General features: G+C 43.9%; 1 protein-coding gene across 1 annotated transcript; it reads left to right on the top strand.

The window, feature by feature from the left end:
* Positions 1–286: 286 nt before the first annotated feature.
* Positions 287–17,404, top strand: mapk8b (mitogen-activated protein kinase 8b). Its single transcript, XM_076093155.1, is given in 13 exon segments — positions 287–606; positions 1,373–1,553; positions 2,847–2,976; positions 3,496–3,554; positions 5,070–5,208; positions 6,648–6,813; positions 8,746–8,817; positions 9,975–10,157; positions 11,306–11,430; positions 12,274–12,337; positions 13,151–13,228; positions 13,377–13,406; positions 13,409–17,404. Coding segments are annotated over 13 exon segments (1,368 nt in total). The 5' UTR covers positions 287–572; the 3' UTR covers positions 13,516–17,404.
* Positions 17,405–20,503: the final 3,099 nt, after the last annotated feature.

Genomic DNA, 20,503 nt, shown 5'->3' on the forward strand with positions numbered 1-20,503 from the left:
CGAACAGTAGCAGGTGGTGGAGATACTTCATTTCATCCTTTTTACAGCTCATCAGTCTCTGCAAAGATGCCTTGACGAGCGGTGTAGAATATGTTTTCACGAGTCTAGATTATTTAGCTTTCCCCCGTTCAAATAGTGTTTCCCTCCCATTAGAAGCCTCCTCGGTTGGCGTCGGGGCTAAGTAGGGTTCTGGTTGGGTGCAGCAGAAATAATCGTTTGTGGTTAATGGTAATTTAGGATTCAGTGAAGCATCTCTGAAGACGACGTGTTGGGTTAGGGTGTGTTTGTTTCAGTGAATTTGTTTAGTAAGCTTTTGATTCTCTGGAAGTGTTTCTGCAACTGCAAGAGTATGCTTTTACTCAAGTATATGTCTTATTTCTTTCCTTCCCAAATCTGGCAGTGCGTCTCTTGCTTGTTAGATAACGTGAGTGAGTTCAGCCTCCTCTGTGCACCTTTCATCCATCCCCCGTACGTCTGTACGGCGTGGCTCAGCTGCAGACTGTCGGGAGACGGAAGATGATTGAAGGCAGGAGAGCGGAGAGGAGACAAAGATTAGAAGAAGCAGAAAAAGGATGAAACACAAGTACAAGAGAGGAGGTGGCACAGGTGGATACAAGATAGTTTGTCTGGCGTATAGAGGAGAAAACTGAAGAAATGGAAGATGGGTTTTAGCAGCGAGGAGAAGGGAAAGCCTCGTAGGCTAACGGATACTGAAAGGAAGGGGGGGTTGGGTTAGCAGTAGTCGGTCGGGTCACGGTCCAAGAAACACACATCTATCATCAGACCTCAGCGCAGTGTTCCAAATCCCACTAATGATTCGTCGTCTTCACACGCAGCATGAAACCCAGCTTCCTGCTTCTTCTGTGTCTCTCTCCACCGCCCAGACCTCTGGGGGTTATAATACAGTACTCGTTGTAACCGATGGAGCGGATGTAAGAGGACATGCATGCTGTACCATTGCACACATGAGCATATCTGCACTTCAGTGGTGCTGATCACTACTAAGGACTTGACAGTTCTTCAGGAAATGCATGCAAATGAGGCATTCAGTACACGACGTCCCCGCATAATTCCAACCCTACTAGTGCTGAGCAGAATTAAGTGAGTTATTGGTGAGGTGATGAGCTTTCCGAGCCAGTGCTGTGGCGCTGATGGATAGACAGATCTACAGTACATCAAGCAGTTCCTCTGCGTTTCATTGGCTGTTGATGCTGGTACCAGGCAGGCAGCTCAGCTTCTTTTGCCGATCAGGAAGCATACAATATATTTATATAAAAATCTCTGCATTTTTCTCGTTCAGTGTGGATGTTTTTTGGCCGCTGGAAGGAAAAGTGTGAAGTGACAACGTCCTCCTTCCCTCTACGCTCTGCAGGTCTTGAGAGGACAGCCCCACTTGGACGCCCAGTCATTGCGTTCGTCCAAGGCTTCACCATGAACCGGAACAAGCGTGAGAAGGAGTACTACAGCATCGATGTGGGCGACTCGACTTTCATGGTTATAAAGCGCTACCAGAACCTCAGGCCCATCGGATCCGGAGCACAGGGAATCGTCTGGTAAGTCAAAGGACAAAAAGGTCCACTTAAACAGCATTTTCTATTTTCAACTGCATGTGATCAGTGGCTGTGTGTTTGCTGAGTGGTCGTGAAGATGGTCCCTTACTCGGGTCACATGAGAACTAACTAACTTGCTAAAATAGGTGAACTCTGAGAGATGTGGCTTTAAGCCCTGAAAAAAAGTAAGTGGACCTTGAGTTAAGATTATTGTTTTTGTCTCTTTTGTTTGTTGTTTTTTGTTTATTCATATTCAATTTTAGGAACTTGGCATGAATATAAAAAAATGGTGGATGCCAAACCTGACCCACTAACTTTCGAAACAGAGTTTAATCTAAAATCAATGTCTTTGTCTTTTCACATCTTATTTTCTGACCTCTCTTTGAATTACAGGAGCATTTTTATGAAAGCTAAAAACATGATTAGAAATGAATCGAGGAGTGAATATTTCTACCGCCTTATGTATGTACGCATGTATGCATGTATGTATGTATGCATGTATGTATGTATGTATGTATGCATGTATGGCTGTGTCTTGTCAGCCATGTGGACGAGGTGTCTAAAAATCCATTTATCTGTCAGAAAGGGGAAAAACCTTCAGGTGAGCGAGCATTTGATGGAAGTTATCGATGCAGCGCTCGGTCTCTACGGCTCTGAAAGTTGATGAGATCAGATTTTCATAATATTAGCATTAGTTACATTCAGCACAGACATGGATGCAGAATGTAGTATCTGCTAACTGTGCAGTGTGGCTTTCTGTAGACGTGAGCGGACTGAAGGAAAGGTGGGCGTTTGTATCTGAGCTTGAGGATCTCTCAGGTCCACGTCACAGTTAGTGATGGTGTTGTTTACATATACTGTTTGGCTGTTTGTTTACAATACTTTGGAACATCATTTTTAAGCCCATCTTGTGAATTAACAACAGTCCTGTACATGTTAGCAAACGTGTTAGATGTGTGTGAAAGAGGTTACTTGTCGTGATGAACCCACAGGTTATTGTCATCTGCCTTTATGACCAACTCCACTGTAAGCTGTACACAGTAACAAACAGACCCAGTTAGCGACTCTGTGGTGAACACAGCGGAGCGTTTAGCAGCTCCAGAGATGTTTCCATCAGAGGAAACTGAGCTAAAGGGAGAGTAAATATTGGACTTTTGTTAATGTGCTGTCATGTTGAACCAGCTACCGAACAAATGAAGTGTCGGTGTGTAAAGAGTGTCTCTGAGGTCCTCCGGGAAGTGCTACAAAGAAATCAACATTTTTCAGCGAGTTCTTGCTTTCATTTCTTCACCTCAGTTCGGCGTACGACCACAACTTTGAGAGGAATGTCGCCATCAAGAAGCTGAGCCGGCCGTTTCAGAACCAGACCCACGCCAAGCGGGCCTACAGGGAGCTGGTGCTGATGAAATGTGTCAACCACAAGAACGTAAGAGCTTGAGTTCTCTCCACATGTTCTGTTTTGCATGTTTTAATGTTCCTGTATATCTATTTCACCATCAGGGATGAGCTGTGACACATGAACCGTTTAGTGTTGTCGTCTGGTTCCAATGGAGACGGGCTCACATCTGGGTTTAAATGCACAGGGTTGTCTCACAGTTTAGATTAGTCAAGATGAAATGTGATGAACAGAAGCCCTGAGGCTCAAATCAGTTTGAACATCATTCTTGTCCTCATGCATCCATTTAAATTGTGCCGTATTTCCAACCACCTCACTCCCCTCGTTTGGTTAACGGATCACAACACCGCTCCTCGCTGCTGCTGCTTTGTTATGTACTATTTTAATTTGGGGAATGTCCTGTTATGGTTCATCACCGATGCTCAGGCGGCTGCTGTCACTACCTCGGTTGTTCCTCCTTCCTGGTTCAGAGGTGCAGAGGACCTTCGTCTCCTCTCCGGACTTGCAGATCAATAACTGCTTTTTTTTTCTTCTTCTTCATTTTGACAGATAATCGGCCTATTAAATGTATTCACACCACAGAAGACTCTGGAAGAATTCCAAGACGTGTGAGTACTACACAGCCCGAGTAACATCTGCTCACTGAGTGTTTGTAACATCAACACAGGAGGTGGCGTGCTGGGGGCTTAGATTACCTTTCTTTGACTTTTAGGGGCTTGTGCAGCTTAGCTGGATCTCTGGTTTGTGTGTTATCCTGCCTCACTATAAGCACAATTATAATTACTGTAAATGGACATGTTTAATATCAGGACACGTCCGACACACTGTGGATTAACAGGTGTTTTATCTTAAAATAACTGTAAACATTGACTTAAGTCACAAAGAAATAATTGATATCACGGGTCTATTATAACTCAAATCTGTTATGACACACGATCTAACAAATACTGGTCCAGGGGTGCAGCTTCTGCAATCTGTTTCATTCCTTTGTCAACTCCAACTTGTATACGTTCTACATAGCGCCTTCAATGAGATGAACATTGGGGCATGTGAGAGGAAACTGGCTGTGGAATCTCAGAGAGGGGAATACTAAGCTGAGATGTGGGGAGGGAAGTGATGGTTATGCGCTGTATGACGGGAACAAACATGATTAATGCCGTCCTCTAGAAGCTCTGTGTGTGTGTGTGTGTCTGCAGCGCTGCGTCTGCCTGATTGGAGCTAAAAAGGAAACTGGGCAAATCCTAGCCGGAGGGCTGCGTGGCAAACACACAGTTGGAGGATGGAGGATAACACTCCATTCGGCCGTGTGTTTGTGTACCTGAATGCATACTTGCATTACAGAGTGCCTGATACAAAATGATAATATACAAAATATGGATTCCCCAGTATGTGTGCACAGGCACTTACTCTCCTCCTTGCACACTTTGACAGTGTATTATACCCATTTTCAGTTCCTGACTCATTGTATTCAGACATGAAGTATGCAGAAGTCCTTCTTCATTTGGTGCAGAGCCGCACGCTCCGTCACCAAGATGTTTCTTTGTGTACAACAATCTGTCAGAAGGTCCTTGCTTCAAGTAGGAGGATTGTAGGGGCCGATGATGTAACAGCTGCCAGATAGCATAGCATCATCACAGTTTTTAGAAGTAGAGCCATTACTGTCACTTCCTAAATGTCACGGTTAGTGCTGCCTGGGGAAGGAAAGAAGAGTTCACAATGTAGCTTTTAGACTTTGCATGTGTTTTTTCCCCGGCTATCTGGAAACGAATGAAATAAAAAAATCTATGTATGGTAACATTTTAGTAAAATGTCCCGAATTCTTTCTGAGGAAAAAAAAGGAAAGCAATGCCAAATGTCCAAAAAACTGAAAATCATTCTCAATCATCTAGTTTTTAACCGTAAACCGTCCAACCGCTCTGACCCTATTACATTTCTAATGTGTTTTAGTAGAATCACAGTGTCACATAAGTCATAAAAATATGCTACATCCATGTGCCATAATCAAAGTATATTGTAAAACTCCAGGTGAAGTCAGCACATGCATGCCTCCCTGCCTCTCTCTGTGTGTGTGTCTGTGTGTCTGTCTCCACGGGATTGCTTCACCCTCTCCATTTCCCCTGCAGGTATCTAGTGATGGAGCTGATGGATGCCAACCTCTGCCAGGTGATTCAGATGGAGCTGGACCACGAGAGGCTGTCCTACCTGCTCTACCAGATGCTGTGTGGAATCAAACACCTGCACGCTGCCGGCATCATACACAGGGTGAGGCGCGCTGATGTGACACGCACGGGCACCAACCTCTGCTCGTTGTCTAACCACCTCCGCTGTGACGATTAGACGGTCACATCGTTGCGCTCATCGCTCTGACACAGCTCCAGGGAGTCATATTGTTGTCGGGATGACAACACCGTACATTTAGGATGTGTTTCAGTTGTGTTACAGTGTCACATAAAGTCATAACATCTCATTTAACTTCCATTTATTGGTACCAGATCACAAGTTGTTAGGCAGCGGAGATAATGTACAGGTTGCTCACACACCCTGAAGCACTAGCAGCAGCGCACAAAGGATCCCTCTTGTATGCGCAGTCACGCACATGTGTACACACACACGCACACACTCTTGTGGCACTCTGTCAATCATTCTCGGTGGAAGACGCAGCAGTAGAGTAGCAGAGCTCCTCTTGCTCTGCCAGCCAGAACTAATTGAGCCAAAGGCGGAGCTAAGCAGCCGCACTGGCATCAGCACGCAGAGCTCTCATAAGGTGAGCGGAAGCGATGTGAGTCACGGATCGCCAGAGATTCAGATCTCTTGTTCTCGTGGGCTTTGTCTCTGCAACGAGAGCTCTCGAGTCCTTTTTGATTTTTTCCTACGAGGCAGTCGAGCTCAATCCACCGAGCTCCAGCACTACAGCATGATGTCTCATTGTGAAGAAGTGAGACATTTGTCATTGCTTGTGATGCCGTTAAGATTTCCTGGAGTTAGTGTTGTGTTGTTTGCTGGTGAGCTGCCCCCTGGGTATTTTTGTGCACTTCAGTGGCAGGTGTCGCAGCAGTATGTGCATACTTTCTCCAAACCAGGAAGTGATTACGATAGAGAAACCACAGATTAAGTATCCGATCTGTTGCTATCATAAATGGTGCTGAACGCCAACTAGTCAACCGGAAACTGTCGTGGCTGGAGGGCAGTTTTGTTTATGACGTTATGATGTTCCTGAAAATGACGAGAGATGTCCTCTCTGCTCCTTCTCCTGCTGAGTTTTATGTCGGTTGGCATCCATAAGTGTTGCATTATCGCCATTTGCCAGACTATCTCTTGCCCCTTCTATACCGCCATTGGCATGGTATGTGTGGAAAAATGCGCAAGACGGAAATGTTCCTGAATGTGGCGCATGTGTGAGCAGTGACAATCACTAGGGGGCGCCTGAAAGGTTATTCCAGTAACTCATCCGGGAACTATGTTTGAAAGAGGCTCTAGAGTTGGTCTTACTTCTTGGTGGAGTTTAGGCTGACGAAGCAGTGCAGAACATGATGCAGCAACTGATAGGAGAGCACTGGACTCAGGGAACAGTTAGATAAGGATCAAATATAAATAATATGATAAAGAACAGCTTTTTAGCAGAATGCCACCATATCATACAACTGTGCCACCTTGGTCTAAATCCGGCTCCTAACCCTCTCCGCGTTGCGTTGTCCGTACAGGACCTGAAGCCCAGCAACATCGTGGTGAAGTCTGACTGCACACTGAAGATCCTGGATTTTGGCCTGGCCCGGACGGCCGCCACCGGCCTCCTCATGACGCCCTACGTGGTCACCCGCTACTACCGCGCCCCCGAGGTCATCCTGGGCATGGGCTACCAGGCCAATGGTGAGTGGAGGAAAGAGGCTTCTTTGACACCAACCGGCCAGTGAGGAGCTCCTAAGCTGCTGCATGCCCCCCCCCCACCCCCACCCCCACCCCTGGGATGTTTTTCAGCACCTCCCAAACACACACTCTCCCTGTTCCTGTAAAGGTCACACTCAGTGGTGGGGGAGGAGTTGGCATGTTGGGCATCGGTGCTTTGTGGGGAACTTCCTGTCTGGGGACTCCAGTTCCCAGCAGTGCTTTAGCATGCTTTTGATGTTTTATTAAGAGGTTGTCTGTCCTGAGCTCCGTACAGCCTGGCTAAAAACAGGCTCTTGTGCATGCGTCAGCAATTTCTCTCGGTGCTCCTGCTTGGGACGTATCGCAGTTCCTGCAAGACTGTTAAAGGAGTAGTTTAACATTTTGATAAATATGCTTATTGGCCATGTGCTTGCTTGAAAGATTGGTACCACTCTCGTATATCTGTTTGTTAGAGCCAGGAGACCATTAGCTAAAGGGAAAGAGCAAGCCCAGCTCAGTCCAAAGGAAATCTAAAGCTCACGAATTAATAACACCATCTTGTTTCTTTAATCCGTACAAAAAGCAGGATTGTGGTCTTGCAGGGGTTATGTGCTGGACTCTGTCTTTGCGGAGGACTCTGGGAAATATAATGTGCATTAGTGAGCTAGTGGTCAGACTATTCTACCCTTGGACGGAGCTATGCTAGCTGTTTAACCCTGTTGTCAGACTTTATGCTAAGCTAAGCTAACTGCCTCCTGGTTCTAGCTTCATATTTAGCGTACGGGCGCGAGAGTGGTGTCGACCTTCCCATCTTATTGTCGGCAAGAAAGCAAGTGTATTTCCCCAAATGTTGAAACATTCCCGTGATAGAGACGTGTAGTAATTAGACCTTTCGGTATAAAGTCAGATACATAATGGTCAGTTCAGCTAATCTCGATTTTTGCATTTTCAAACAACTCTGAGAATAAAATGTTCCCTTTTGTACAGACGTCATGAGGTGGATACATAACGATGATGCTCCTGTTGTAACAAAACTCAGGAGAATCTTGCTAAATGTTACTTCTCTCTCATCCTTTGTCCTCAAACATTGACCCTAATTTCCTGCTGACTTGTTTCATTCTTTTGCTTAATCTCTTCTCCCTCCTTTTTACGCTGCGCACACATAGTGGATATTTGGGCTGTGGGCTGCATTATGGCAGAAATGGTTCGCCACAAAATCCTTTTTCCAGGAAGGGATTGTATCCTTGAGCTGCTTGCAGCAGTGTCTGGCTTTTCCTCCAGGAACAGAACGTAGCACGCAGACGTCTCTTTGTCTCTCAGAAGCATTTCTTCCCCCCCGAACGGATCACACGGAGATAACATCCCCGTGAACTGCTGCAGAGATTCTACTTCTCACATTCGACTCCCTCCTCGCTCACCTTTTTAAGCTTCAAGCACCGTGCCGGTCGCATCAAAGAGCTGAAATAGAATGGAATGGTTTGTCTATCCTCAGTCTGTCTCTTATTGAGGCCGTAGCAGCCGTGCACACAACGAGATGACCACAACATAATGCTGAATAAAGTGGTGTTCTGTAAGACGTGCAGCATGGATTGCACTGAGGATGCTGAGGGTGTTGAAACACTTTCAGTAGACCTTGACAGCCAGTGTCTCACTTAAAGGGCTCATGAATCTGCTGTTCTTTGATTAGTTCTTTAAAAGACTTGCAGTATGTACAGGTTATGCTTTCCCTCAGCATTGTGGGACGCTGAGCCAGGTTTAAGAGTGCACTCAACTCATTTTTGTTTTTGTCATGTATCACACACATCACTTGGCACCACACCACATGGTTTCATTTTCCCTTTTTGGTCTTTTTTTATGTTGTTGAGGTTGTTTTTTTCCCTGTTTTGTTCTCCAGTCCTGCATGCTAAATAGGTGGTTGTCATTTCATTTTTTCAGTTGATGTCTGGTCTGTTGGCTGCATCATGGCTGAAATGGTCCGGGGTAGTGTGTTGTTTCCAGGCACCGATCGTATCCTTAAGTTGAACCTCCATCCAAAAACCCCCCAAAATGCCACCTCGTCTCTCATCCTTTCTGTCTGACATCTTGTTCATATCTTCTCACACAAGCTGCCAGGCGTCTGTGCCTGTTTGTGCTGTCACAGGTTACGTTGCATTAGGGAGCTAATAGTCTCTTAGTATTCATTAGCTGGACAAACAAAGCTTCATATTGGGGTTTTGCACTTCGCTTGCTCTGTAGAGACATAGGTGACATTGACAGAGATGGAACCCAAACAGAGCAGCATCTATTATAGCTCTATACTATTTAACTAACATGACAAAAGCAGCTGACATACCAAACCTTCTAACCTTGGTTTCCAGGGTGCTGTGGTTTTTAGTCCAAAATGGAGCCTCAGTGGGACAACTACAAAATATATGAAAACGTTTTTTGTTTGCACAAGCAGCCAGTGTGATTTGAATAAGACTTCTAGTTATTATATTCTATGAGTGAACTGAAGACGTAAGTAAGTTATCAAATCAGCTGCAGTTTCCTTTATTGAGAGGTCCAACAGTAACTTCTGCCTCCATACATCTTTGGATCTGTAGCATTATAGAGTTTGTTGATCATTTGAGAGCCTCTACCATATGTTTAGCCAGGATTCAATACACAGGATTCAATCAGTTCGACAACAGTCGAACTGATTGAATTTCCTCTTTTGGTTTGACCAATATACCTGCGTCTCTTCATGGAGGTAGTGGTTCACCTTGGAAGGATGAGCAAAGGTGTGAACAAGGCATGTCCGTATGTGTTGATGTGTCTGATGTTACATCTGTATGTAAATCTGTGTTTCTGTTCTCAAGAAAAAAAAAAGAGTTGCATCCATATTAGCAGGGATGGTCTGAGGTGAGCATCACCTGTCTCACCTCACGTGCACGGTGTGCGTGCCCCAGTCCGTCCTCCTCAGGTTTGAATTGGATTCCACCAGCCTTCTGAGTACAAACCGTTGCAGATACACAAGTATTTTAGGAGCTTATCCAAGATAGAACGACGCAGTATGAGACCTAGCTGCTCCATATGGCTCTTTAATTATTCATCAGTTCATAATGCTACTCAGAAAAGGACCCACCCCAACTCTGGCATTGCCAAACCGCCAGCCCGGTGCTCTCCTTAACACTGAAACCTTTAAGATATCGACCAGTGGAACAAGGTGATCGAGCAGCTGGGGACGCCGTCTCAGGAGTTCCTGATGAAGCTCAACCAGTCGGTGAGGACCTACGTGGAGAACCGGCCCCGGTATGCCGGCTACACCTTCGAGAAGCTCTTCCCCGACGTCCTGTTCCCCGCAGACTCCGAACACAACAAACTGAAAGGTAATAGTCTGTTGTCTCTCCCTGTATGACCGTGGAACCGTCTTGTGAAGGCTTACTGGAAGCATGAGACGGATGAACTGGTGCCAGGTTGGTAACCCAGTGCCTAAGAGTTTCCTCTACCTCAGGTGCAGCAGTTGTCCAGCCTGAAGGGAAACCATTTGTGAAATGTAAAGTGCGTTTTTATCACATCCCAGAAGGCGTGATGAATAATGAGGCAATCAATGTTTTCGGAGTGCTTCATGCCTCCATATGCTTCCGTTTCACTCCTTCGAATTTGAACAAAAGGCTTTCTAAAGCTGGGGCCTCGTTTTACTGATGTATAATTCATCACGGGTGACTTCTTAAATGGCTTTTTTAATTTTTTTTGTAATTGAAGGATTAATATAAAGATTCCCTGGTGACTATGTTTTTTTTAAATTTTTTATCCCATCCCTTGCAAACCCAAAATATGAACGTTTCCTCCAAGCAGTCTCCGTTTGCGTTGCGCTCTGTGTTGTCAGAGGCTCCCTTACATTCAGCCCTGATTACAGGAGCCGACGGTAACTCTCTGTTCACTGCAGAGAGGGATTCACCTCCAGTGTGTCTCCATGTGTGAATTGAGGGGAGATGACGGGAACGAGCGCAGTGGAGCTGTTGCAAAGTCTTTTTCTGTCCTCGTTCGTTTACAGAGGCAGGAATATGTGACGGTGTAAATGTGACGGTGTGTTCCCCTGTAGCGCTGCACCCATCACATGTTCCATTTGCTGTTTCTTGTTAAAAGGAAATGTTTAAATCTCTGATTATGCAAATATTTGTTTTCATTTGACACAATGTTTATTCCAAAACACACACAGTTGCATACTGTTACAGAATTCTGCTCTGTGAACTCTGAAGGTGAACACTTACCTCAATAGGTGGATGTTAAACCCTCCTTATAGTGCACTTACATTATTCTATACATGAAGCTCAAACTACACAATCAAGTTACAATAATCACAACTCTTTTGAATGGTCCCTCCCTACATTGTGTCCAGCTTCACCATCCTGTCAGAGCAGAACATGCATCACATTAGCAGGACGCTCTCAAACAGAAGACTGTTCAGAATGGAAATCAAGTCTTTTAAAGTTTTAACAATTTTCTCTTTTTTTCTGCCCCGATTTCTTTTCAGCGAGTCAAGCCCGGGACCTCCTGTCCAAGATGCTGGTAATAGACGCGTCCAAGCGGATCTCGGTGGACGTGGCGCTGCAGCACCCGTATATCAACGTGTGGTACGACCCGACTGAAGTGGAGGCGGTAAGTACTCCCTAAATAAACGACACTAAAGTTTTATTAAACAAAACATTCTTATTTATCAAGTGAATCATTTCTAACCACAAGTAAATATGTAGAAACGTGGCATAGCTTCTGAATCCATGAATCCACTCCCGTCTAAGGACTACAAGCTGTTAAACTCCATTTCCTCTTTGCTGAAAACGACACAATGACTCAGCAAATAGATTTTTGGGAGATGAGGCGAATTGCTGCCTCTCTGGCACGAAAAGCGCTCGTCAGGACTGACGGCTCAGCCTCGGAAAAGTTCAGATTTTCGTACAGCTCTTTGCTCCGACACTGAGTAAAGGAATCAAATCCCCCCCCCCCCCCCCCCCCCCCCCCCACGGCCGGCTTTGAGCTGGTTTCATTCCAACAACGTAGTTTGTCGTATTTCCCTTGGAAAAGGGCTGAGCACGCCAAAGCAGGAACACACTTACAGCATTAAGTGGGTTTAATGTGAGGGGAGATTTAGCGCTGCAGTTTTCTATCTTGTGCCTCCAGTTAGCTGAGTCTGCAGGTTCTTAATTTCAGAGCTACTGCAGCTGAGTTCCCTCTCTCCTGTTTTGCGAGGCATTCACCTGCTGTAGGGTTGAGGTCAAGCTCACTGAAAACCTCAGGCCTGGTAGTTACACATACCTAGAAGCTCAAAGGCTTCCAGTCCTGTGGATGGCAGTATCAGCAATTAGTGGAAGGGTCAGGAAAATGTGTTAAAAGACCAAAATCCATTTGAGTCTGACCGTCATTTACCGGAGTGTGTGTGTGGAGCTGTCGCTCTATGTTAAGAAGACTGAAATACAGCAAACACGTGTCTGTCTTTGTTTCCAGCCGCCGCCCGCCATCACAGACAAGCAGCTGGATGAGAGAGAGCACACAGTGGACGAGTGGAAAGGTAGGAACCGTCCTCTGCTTCTCTCCTCTGCTCTTTGAAAAGCCCACACGAGTGCTTTAGCCTCTCACGGCGTGTTGCGTAAGGCCAGTTTTTTTCTGATACACGATCCTAATTATAAACTGCAAAATGTCTCATGCACATGTTGCATAGGTGTTCTGCTGTTTGTCTTTTTTCCCCCCTGCTGGGAATTAGATTATCTCCATCCAAATCTATGTTATTGTGTAAAATCCAAATGTACGCTATAAAGTCTCAATCTGTGGTTTTTAGCTGTGATGAAGCCACCAAAGAAAACGTCGAAATTTGTAGACTCTCATATCACGGCTCTTTATAACAAGTTATTTTGATTACAAATGATGTAACTCAAATGCCATATGTGAATGCAATGACAGCAGACCAATGATTGGCTCCTGGGAAACACCACAGGAAAGTGGGGCAGAGCATTTAATCCTCCTCCTCCTCTTCCTCCTCCTCAGTGCAGACAGAGTGATAATGACGGCAGGAGCTTCACACCTGTAGCGTGACATGTTGGTGTTTCCTCATCTCAGCCGGGGGATGTTTCATTTCCTCTTTCTTTCTTTAGAAATAGATTATCATGTAAAAGTGTCCATCTTTGTGTTCCACCAGGTGAGACACAAACTGTAGGGAAGTAACACCAGATCAAACAGGAGCAAAATACAGAACAAAATGGTGACGAGTAGCACAGAATTGTACTTAAAAATCCAGAAAAGGCCTGCATGGTGACATGAGTGAACCGCACACTGCCTCCCTCTCCCCTCCTTACTGTGGTCACTCAATGTGTCCTGTTTGTTGCAGAGTTTATATACAAAGAAGTGCTGGACTGGGAAGAAAGGACGAAGAATGGCGTCATCAGGGGACCGCCAGCATCCATAGGTTAGTGCAGTTTCTCCTGTGTGTGTGTGTGTGTGTGTGTGCGTGTTTAGATCAGATCCTGATGAGCAGGTGGCTTATCAGCAGCCCGTGCTGCGTGTTCTCTTTCAACCGGCTGAGCCCGGGCCTTCTCCTGTGTCTCACAGCACAGGTGCAACAGTGAGCAGCAGCACCACACCTCCACGTCCTCCTCCGTCAACGACGTCTCCTCCATGTCCACCGACCCGACCCTGACCGACACCGACAGCAGCCTGGGAGACGGCAACTGCCGCCGCCGCTGCTGCAGATGACTATCTACACCTCCTCTTGGTCCTGGTCTGGGCCTCGCCCCCCTGGTCACAACTAAGACCAACCCACTTGCCCAACACTGGCTCCTGGCCCCCCCCCCCCCCCCCCCCCCTCTCTGTGGTTGTCTTCAGTAGTGTAGCAGTTAGTCAGCTAGCTGTTTGAGAAATATTTTGATTTCTGAAAGGACAGAAGATCTTTTTTTTTTTTTTTTTACAGTCAGTCTTTTTTTAAATTAGGATTTATTTGTCTTTGAGTCCTCGCTGTAATTTATTGTGGCATTTCTTAATTTTTCACAAACCTAAGATGATGATAAGAGAATTTTTATGATTTCACTACGTTCCGGTTTTTATTAACCGACGGTGAGAATTGAAAGAAATATCTGTAAAATGTTTTTAATGTGATCTATTTTTTTTCTTCTTCTGTTGCGCGCCATTCGTTTCACGTGTAAGCTACTGCTTCCACAACTTGCCATATCCGTGTAGATTGAGTTTGTACAGATTTCATGGTAGATGTAGATTTACCTTCAATACAAGTTTGCAGTGAGCCATTGAAACATAATTAAATTGACAAATGTATGGTCTTAGTACTCCCCTTATCTGTTCTATCTCACATAATAGGGATATTTTAAGTGCATATGACATATCCATCAATATCAACTGAGATCATTTCGATTTACTTGTAAAAACAAATGGATTTCTTGAGTTATGACTACTTCCTACATTGTAACATTTAATGAAAGCTTTATAATTGACTTCCTGTTCAGACATGATGGGGTTTAAACATGTTCACTCGCCATAGGATTGATTTTACTCTCTGCATTTGAACTAAGGGATTGAGAATAGCACGGTTAGGTCCCGCAAGAATAACCGGGAGCTTTTGTTTTGATGAGCGTCTTCTGTAATTGAAGGGCTTTAAAGGCCCTCTTCTTGGGCCTTTCACATTCTCCACTGGCATTGCTTTGACAGCGAGGTACCGCTAACGGTCCAGAATGGGTTTTTTTTTGGGAGGTTTATCGAGACGTAGTGTGAGGTTGAGGAGTTGGTGACGGCGTAAGTAGAATGAGCTTCGGTCAAGTAGGGAGTTGTGATGTTGAGAAGGCAAGTGAACGTGTCGACGCTGGGATTAGTGATTGTGCAGCCTTATGGAGCAGTGTGAAAACATGGCCGCCTCCTGCTGCCACATCCTGTTATTAGCAATGTGCTTTTACAGATTTGGAAATTTGAGTGATTTTATTTTTAAGTTGGCCAAACACTACGTGTGAACCAGACTTGCCTGCAATTGTGGAGAAGAGAAAAAAAAAAGAACCTAAAACTTAGCAGCACAAACCACCAGTGAAAGGAAACGGATTATTCTCACGTTATGCAATAATTATGCCCGTTTTGAGTGTTTTTTTTTTTGTTGTTTTGGCGTCGAAAGGAAAAGTGCCTGTTGTCGTGTCATTCATTCCTGAGTTCGTGGGAGGAAGTGTTTTTCATTTTCTGTAGGTTTTTAATGGCATCTGGTTAACAATAGTCGTTTCCATATCAAATCCATAATGTATGATGGGGGTTGTAGTTCTCACAAATGTATTGTATATTTTTCTACTTGTTTGGATTTTTGGCCTTCGAGCAGGAGACTCTGGTGTCTTGCAGGGTAAGAAGGCGACGACGTGTGCGTTTGAGTCATTTCAGAGGAAAAGGCAGTTTTATCAAGGTCCTTCATCAAAGTGCAGAGAAGCAACCGGAATCTAGGTTTTTCTTTTATTTAGTGGCTTTTCGTTGAGTACTAATTTAATGTGATGATCGTAAGAGAGGAGAATGAACTGGGTCACCGGATCAAACCGAGCGAGGGAACTGGTTTTGGAGTCTCCGATCGATGCTTCGGTTCCCAACACGTATGTGAGAGGCTGACCCAAACACACCGCGGGGTTGTGTTTGCATAGCTACTCCTGCTGTCTGCGAGGAGCAGAGCTGGGACGTGTCGTGCTGTCATGGATCACGAGCAGGCCTTGTCTAGAGCCCGCCCTGCTCTTCCATAAGTGTGTTCTGCTCAAAGCTAATTTGCGATATGAGGCTGAACACAGACGTCAACATTTATTTAAACAATTACTGTCGCGGCTCCTCTTTTTCAAGTTCTGGACTTGCATCGGCTATTGGTAAATCCATGACTCTCTCTGTGTGTGTGTGTGTGTGTGTGTGTGTGTCCGTCCGTCCGTCCGTCCTTCCTAACTAATCATTTTGTTAATGGGGTTGCACCATTCAAACTTAAGGACCATCTTAAACAGTGAACCCTTAGCAGTGAGATGACTGGTTGGTAGAAGCCATCGGATCAGTTCTTAGTGTAAACAGTTACCACAGCGTCGTTTTGTAATTGATGTATTTTTTTGTTAATTTTGTAGAATTTATTTCACATTATAAAAACAGTTTACATTATTATCAAACAGCATTTTATCGATCACATAACCTTTTCCCACTCTTACATTTGAACGGGTAATATATTAGCACGCATTAGCGCTTTCAAAAATGTAATCAATTAGCAGGCAAACGTTAAAGATAGCTTTGACAGTTAACGGTTAACATTTCATATATTAGCGGGCTAATTGGTTCTTTGTAAGAATTAGTTTAAGTGGTGCAACCCATTTTCATTTGGTGATGTGTAAACCTCCACTTTGTTTGACCGAGTGCCACCGACTCATGCGCCGTTTTTCAGTCACCAGAGTTGTAAAAGGAAACGTTTTGCTGATAAAGTGCAGCGGCAGCAACCGCAGAGCCTGATTAGTACACAACTAAATTCAGTCTGCAGTAGTATTTTGACAAACAACTTAAAAACCAGCGTCACATCTGTGAGAAGGCAACAACAGCAGGGTGAACATCAGTGGTATTATTGAGCCTATTTGTCATACTTGCTAAAAATAATCAATTTGAAAATGAATCTTTTGTTGGCTAAAGTGCTCTTAATTTCCTCAGCCTAACATCGGGGGCTTCAATTGGGACTCTTTAGTTCCGCTTTCTTCTTCTTAGGTTGTTGTTGCTTTTTTTTTAAATTATAATTAGCGCATCTCTCCAAACCTTGTAATTCTGATCTGAGTCGGCTTTGATGAACTACCTCACGCTGAATTTCTGCCAGTCCTTGCATTTACTTAGTCGCCTGCAGAATTAGCTCTCGAAGACGTGTGAATAACAGATTCCATTATTTATTTATTTGAAAGTGTACTATTTGTCGGTTTCAACAGACTTCTAGTTTTGTACATTATGTATACTTCACCTAGAAGTAAGAGAATTGTTATATGTATTTTTTGTTGTTTTTTTTGTTTTTTGGAGGGGGGGGGGGGGGGGTGTTTTCTTTTCTTTTGAAACTAAATGTGCAATACCTTCAGCAAACTGTGCTCGTAGTGTGTGATGGGCCTAGCCTTTGTTAGCTGTCTCCTGAAGGTAAAGAAAATGTTTGGTACTGTCAATCCATGTTTTCCTTTTTTTTATTTTCATGAATAAGATCAATTTTAGTTCTGTGACTTGTTTATAGTCATGATGTTGCGTAATCAGTCTCGCCCACCAAACGGATCCGTCGGCCGGAGCTTTGACTCTTGAGACCAGAACGTTCTTTTGAGTCACGACGCGGCCGGCAGGTGTTCGCTTTGGGACGTGGCGAGGACAATAATGTTAATAAACACAAAAAAAGACGAGTGAATACCTACAATAAATCATTATATGTATGGTGCTGGTCTGTTATGTTTGCTAGTGAATCCAGCCATGCAAGTAGTTTTAAGAATTCCTGGATCTGCGCGTCCTAAAATACCGCAACCAACGAAGAAGTGCACCTCTAGAATACATGCACTGGGATCTGATGATGCCACCTCTTAAAAGAAACAAAAAAAAATCATGTACTGCAAATAAAATAAAAAATACACTTTGATCTCTGGTGGTATGTGGTTTGTTTTCGCTCTTTCCTGTAGGGACAATAGGCAGACATGCATACAGCATAACCCAGTACGGCTGAGTGGCATTTTGATGGCACCGGTAACAGGAGATTATTAAAAAGCTCCATGAAATTGGGTTATTTAATGGTATTTAAATCTTGTTATTACAAAGGAAATTGGAATAAAATGTGTATATACTGTAAATGTAAATATACTCCTGTTGGTGTAACCTTTGCTAAAAAAAACAACCACAGTGCCCAGCTTTTTCGACGGGCATTATGTTTACGTCCAAATCAACTCGAGGACAAACTGATTACATTTTGTTGGTCACTGTGAATTCATGTCCGTCCCATTGTCAAGAATCCATACGCTAATTATGACAATTTCACACAAATGTCTAATAGGCTAAAAATAATGGAAGTGATGACATTTAGCAAATTGACTGGTTGGCGGCGCGATACAACCACAAGGCAGCTATTGTAGATTAAGAAAATTGTATATTTGTGACCCAGTTTAAATGATTTTTGTCTTCAGTTTGAACAAACCACAGACTGAATAAGGGAGGTTGGTGGATGCAAATGCCTGGTAAATACGTATTTACACATGAAACAATTGACCATTGCACAGTGTATTTTGAGATATCATGGGCTGTACTGGTAGTGCCCAGTATTTGGGCAAGGTAGTGCTGCATATGATGGACCTCTTGTAAAAGAAAAGGTCAGTTTATTTCAAATTCAGTCTCCAAATGTAGAATCAACAGAATTTCTCAGAAGTGTGAGATTCCGTCATCTGCATCTTTAAGCAATTAGATAATCGCTCTCATGTCATAGATTACCGATATCTATTAAAACAACTACCTCTTTTTGTCTCTTTGTCACCTTTATTTCCATACATGTCCATTCATTACAATAGTGGGAATCCATAATAAATAAGCACCATAGATAATCAGTAGAGCAGTAGGGAACATTGAGCCTTAAAAAATGTCCCATTGGAATCAAAGATTTCGACCATCATATTGTGAACTGGAGGATAACTACCTTGTAAACCTGTGCAATCAAATATGGTAATGTGTTAACATTGCCTTCGTCTCTTTATAAAATATAAAAAAAAAGAAAAAATACAGTCACATTGTCTAACCAAAAGCACATTTTCACTTGTAATTATACCGCTTGTCCGGCCCTTTAAGAAATGCGCATCACTTGAACCACTTGTGGACATTCCTCTGATTGGTGAACACACATTTTCAACAAATGTAACGACATGCAATCCTCACAAAAGAGATATCTGCAACTCTTCATTTTGCGAACATGTAATTAAGTCGTGTAATATTAAGACGAGGAAATAAGACCGTTGGAGTCAGGGGAGTGGGTTGAAGAGCTGAAAGCCATCGGTGATTAAAATGTCTTTCCCCGCTCTGGTAGTCGTTTACGTTTTTTTTCATTTTTTCTTTCTGTAGCTGGTTTCATCAACAACATTACATTCACAACAAGAACATTCTTAATTCAGAACTTCCATTCAATTCACTTTCACAAGAAGTGGCACCTTCTAGGGACAGTCTGTTGCCATATAAACCAAAAATAAAGTGTGTGTGTGTGGGGGGGGGGGGGGGGGGGGGGAACAATGCAGCTACTGTGTGCACTATGGGTGATTATATTCACTACATCTCTGGACAAGCAAGCAACACATACATTTTTCCTTTTTTTTGAAAACACTTCCCTGAAGGCACAACCAGGAAACTCCATTGTTTCTTTGAGGGCAGTGCTCAGCTTCATGTGCCAAAATCAACATGGCGTCGGGGCCGGGCCATTCCGATCGTTAGTGAGCGAACAGCTGAGGCGGTCCAGCTTTGGTATTTACTGTGTACTGTAAATGGCCTTCACCTACTGAGCCACGTGTCCTGTGTCCCAGGCAACATGCACAAATGCTTGAATAATCGTTGTCCCTGTTGTAGTATCTGTACATTAATAAAAAGGTACATTGACATCTGTGTGGATCGGACCGAACCGAAGACCGAGGCTTTGCCATCGAATGGACGTGGAGACCATGCAGATGGTGACGAGGTGTAGAGGCACTGGAAGGGCCTGAGGAGACAGGAGGTACAGAGGCAGCTGTCGCAGAGGTTCCGCCTATCAAAGGAATGGTTTGGAAACTCTAGCTTTTCTAAACCTGCTTTTGTGTTACGATATACACATTTGATTCTACAGTAAAACATCCAGGAAAAAAGAAAACTTCTGCAGCACGCATACAGGAGGGATATATGCAAGTGGAGGAACTTCTGCCTAAGCTACCACTGTACAGTGTACCGGTCAGTTCACTCAGATTACAAAGAAAGGGGTTTTATACACACGGGTTTTGAGATAGCTGAGAAAAACCTAAAAACAACAAATGCAGGGGATTTAAATGCCGTTTCTGGTGCTCGCAGTGTTACAAACTACAGTTCATTCCATTTCAGCAACATTCTCCTTCCAGAAAAAGTAAACCTGTTGGTCTGGGTACTTCACAAAACTCCTTTGCTACTTCAACACCTGGCCAACAAACAAAGCAATTTGCATGAGCTAGCAGCCCCTACAGGCTAGTGAGAAAATGTTGTTTTTCTGAATTTGGCTGAACTGACCTTCCGGTTATCGGAATAGCATGACATTTTGGGAAATACACTCATTTGCTCTCTTAGCTTGGATGAGACGTTTGATAGCGCTCTGATGTCTGTAGGATACATATGGATAGGTGACCAGATGTCCCGGTTTCAAGCAGGGTGTCCCGCGTCCCGACAAATATCTGTACTACACTGGTTTTCAACAGTCACTACCAAATTAAAATAAATAAATCCAAAAGTAAAACAAAAAATCTGATAAATATAAAGCTATGTACTTAAACAGACAAGATACAACATGTTAATGAGTTAGCTTTACAAATATTAGTAAGCAGATTTTTATTTTGCTAGGCTACTTGGCTGCTGGCTGTAGCTTCATACAGATCCTACAGACATGAGAGTGGTATCAAACTTTTCACCTAACTCTCGTCAAGAAATCATGTCTATTTCCCAAAATGTAGCACTGGTCCTCAAAAGGTCAATTTCAGTCCGCTGTCTGCATTAA

The sequence above is a fragment of the Anarhichas minor genome, unplaced genomic scaffold (genome assembly GCF_050575085.1).
Source record: "Anarhichas minor isolate MPS153535 unplaced genomic scaffold, ASM5057508v1 ptg000017l, whole genome shotgun sequence".
In the NCBI taxonomy this organism is placed as follows: domain Eukaryota; kingdom Metazoa; phylum Chordata; class Actinopteri; order Perciformes; family Anarhichadidae; genus Anarhichas; species Anarhichas minor.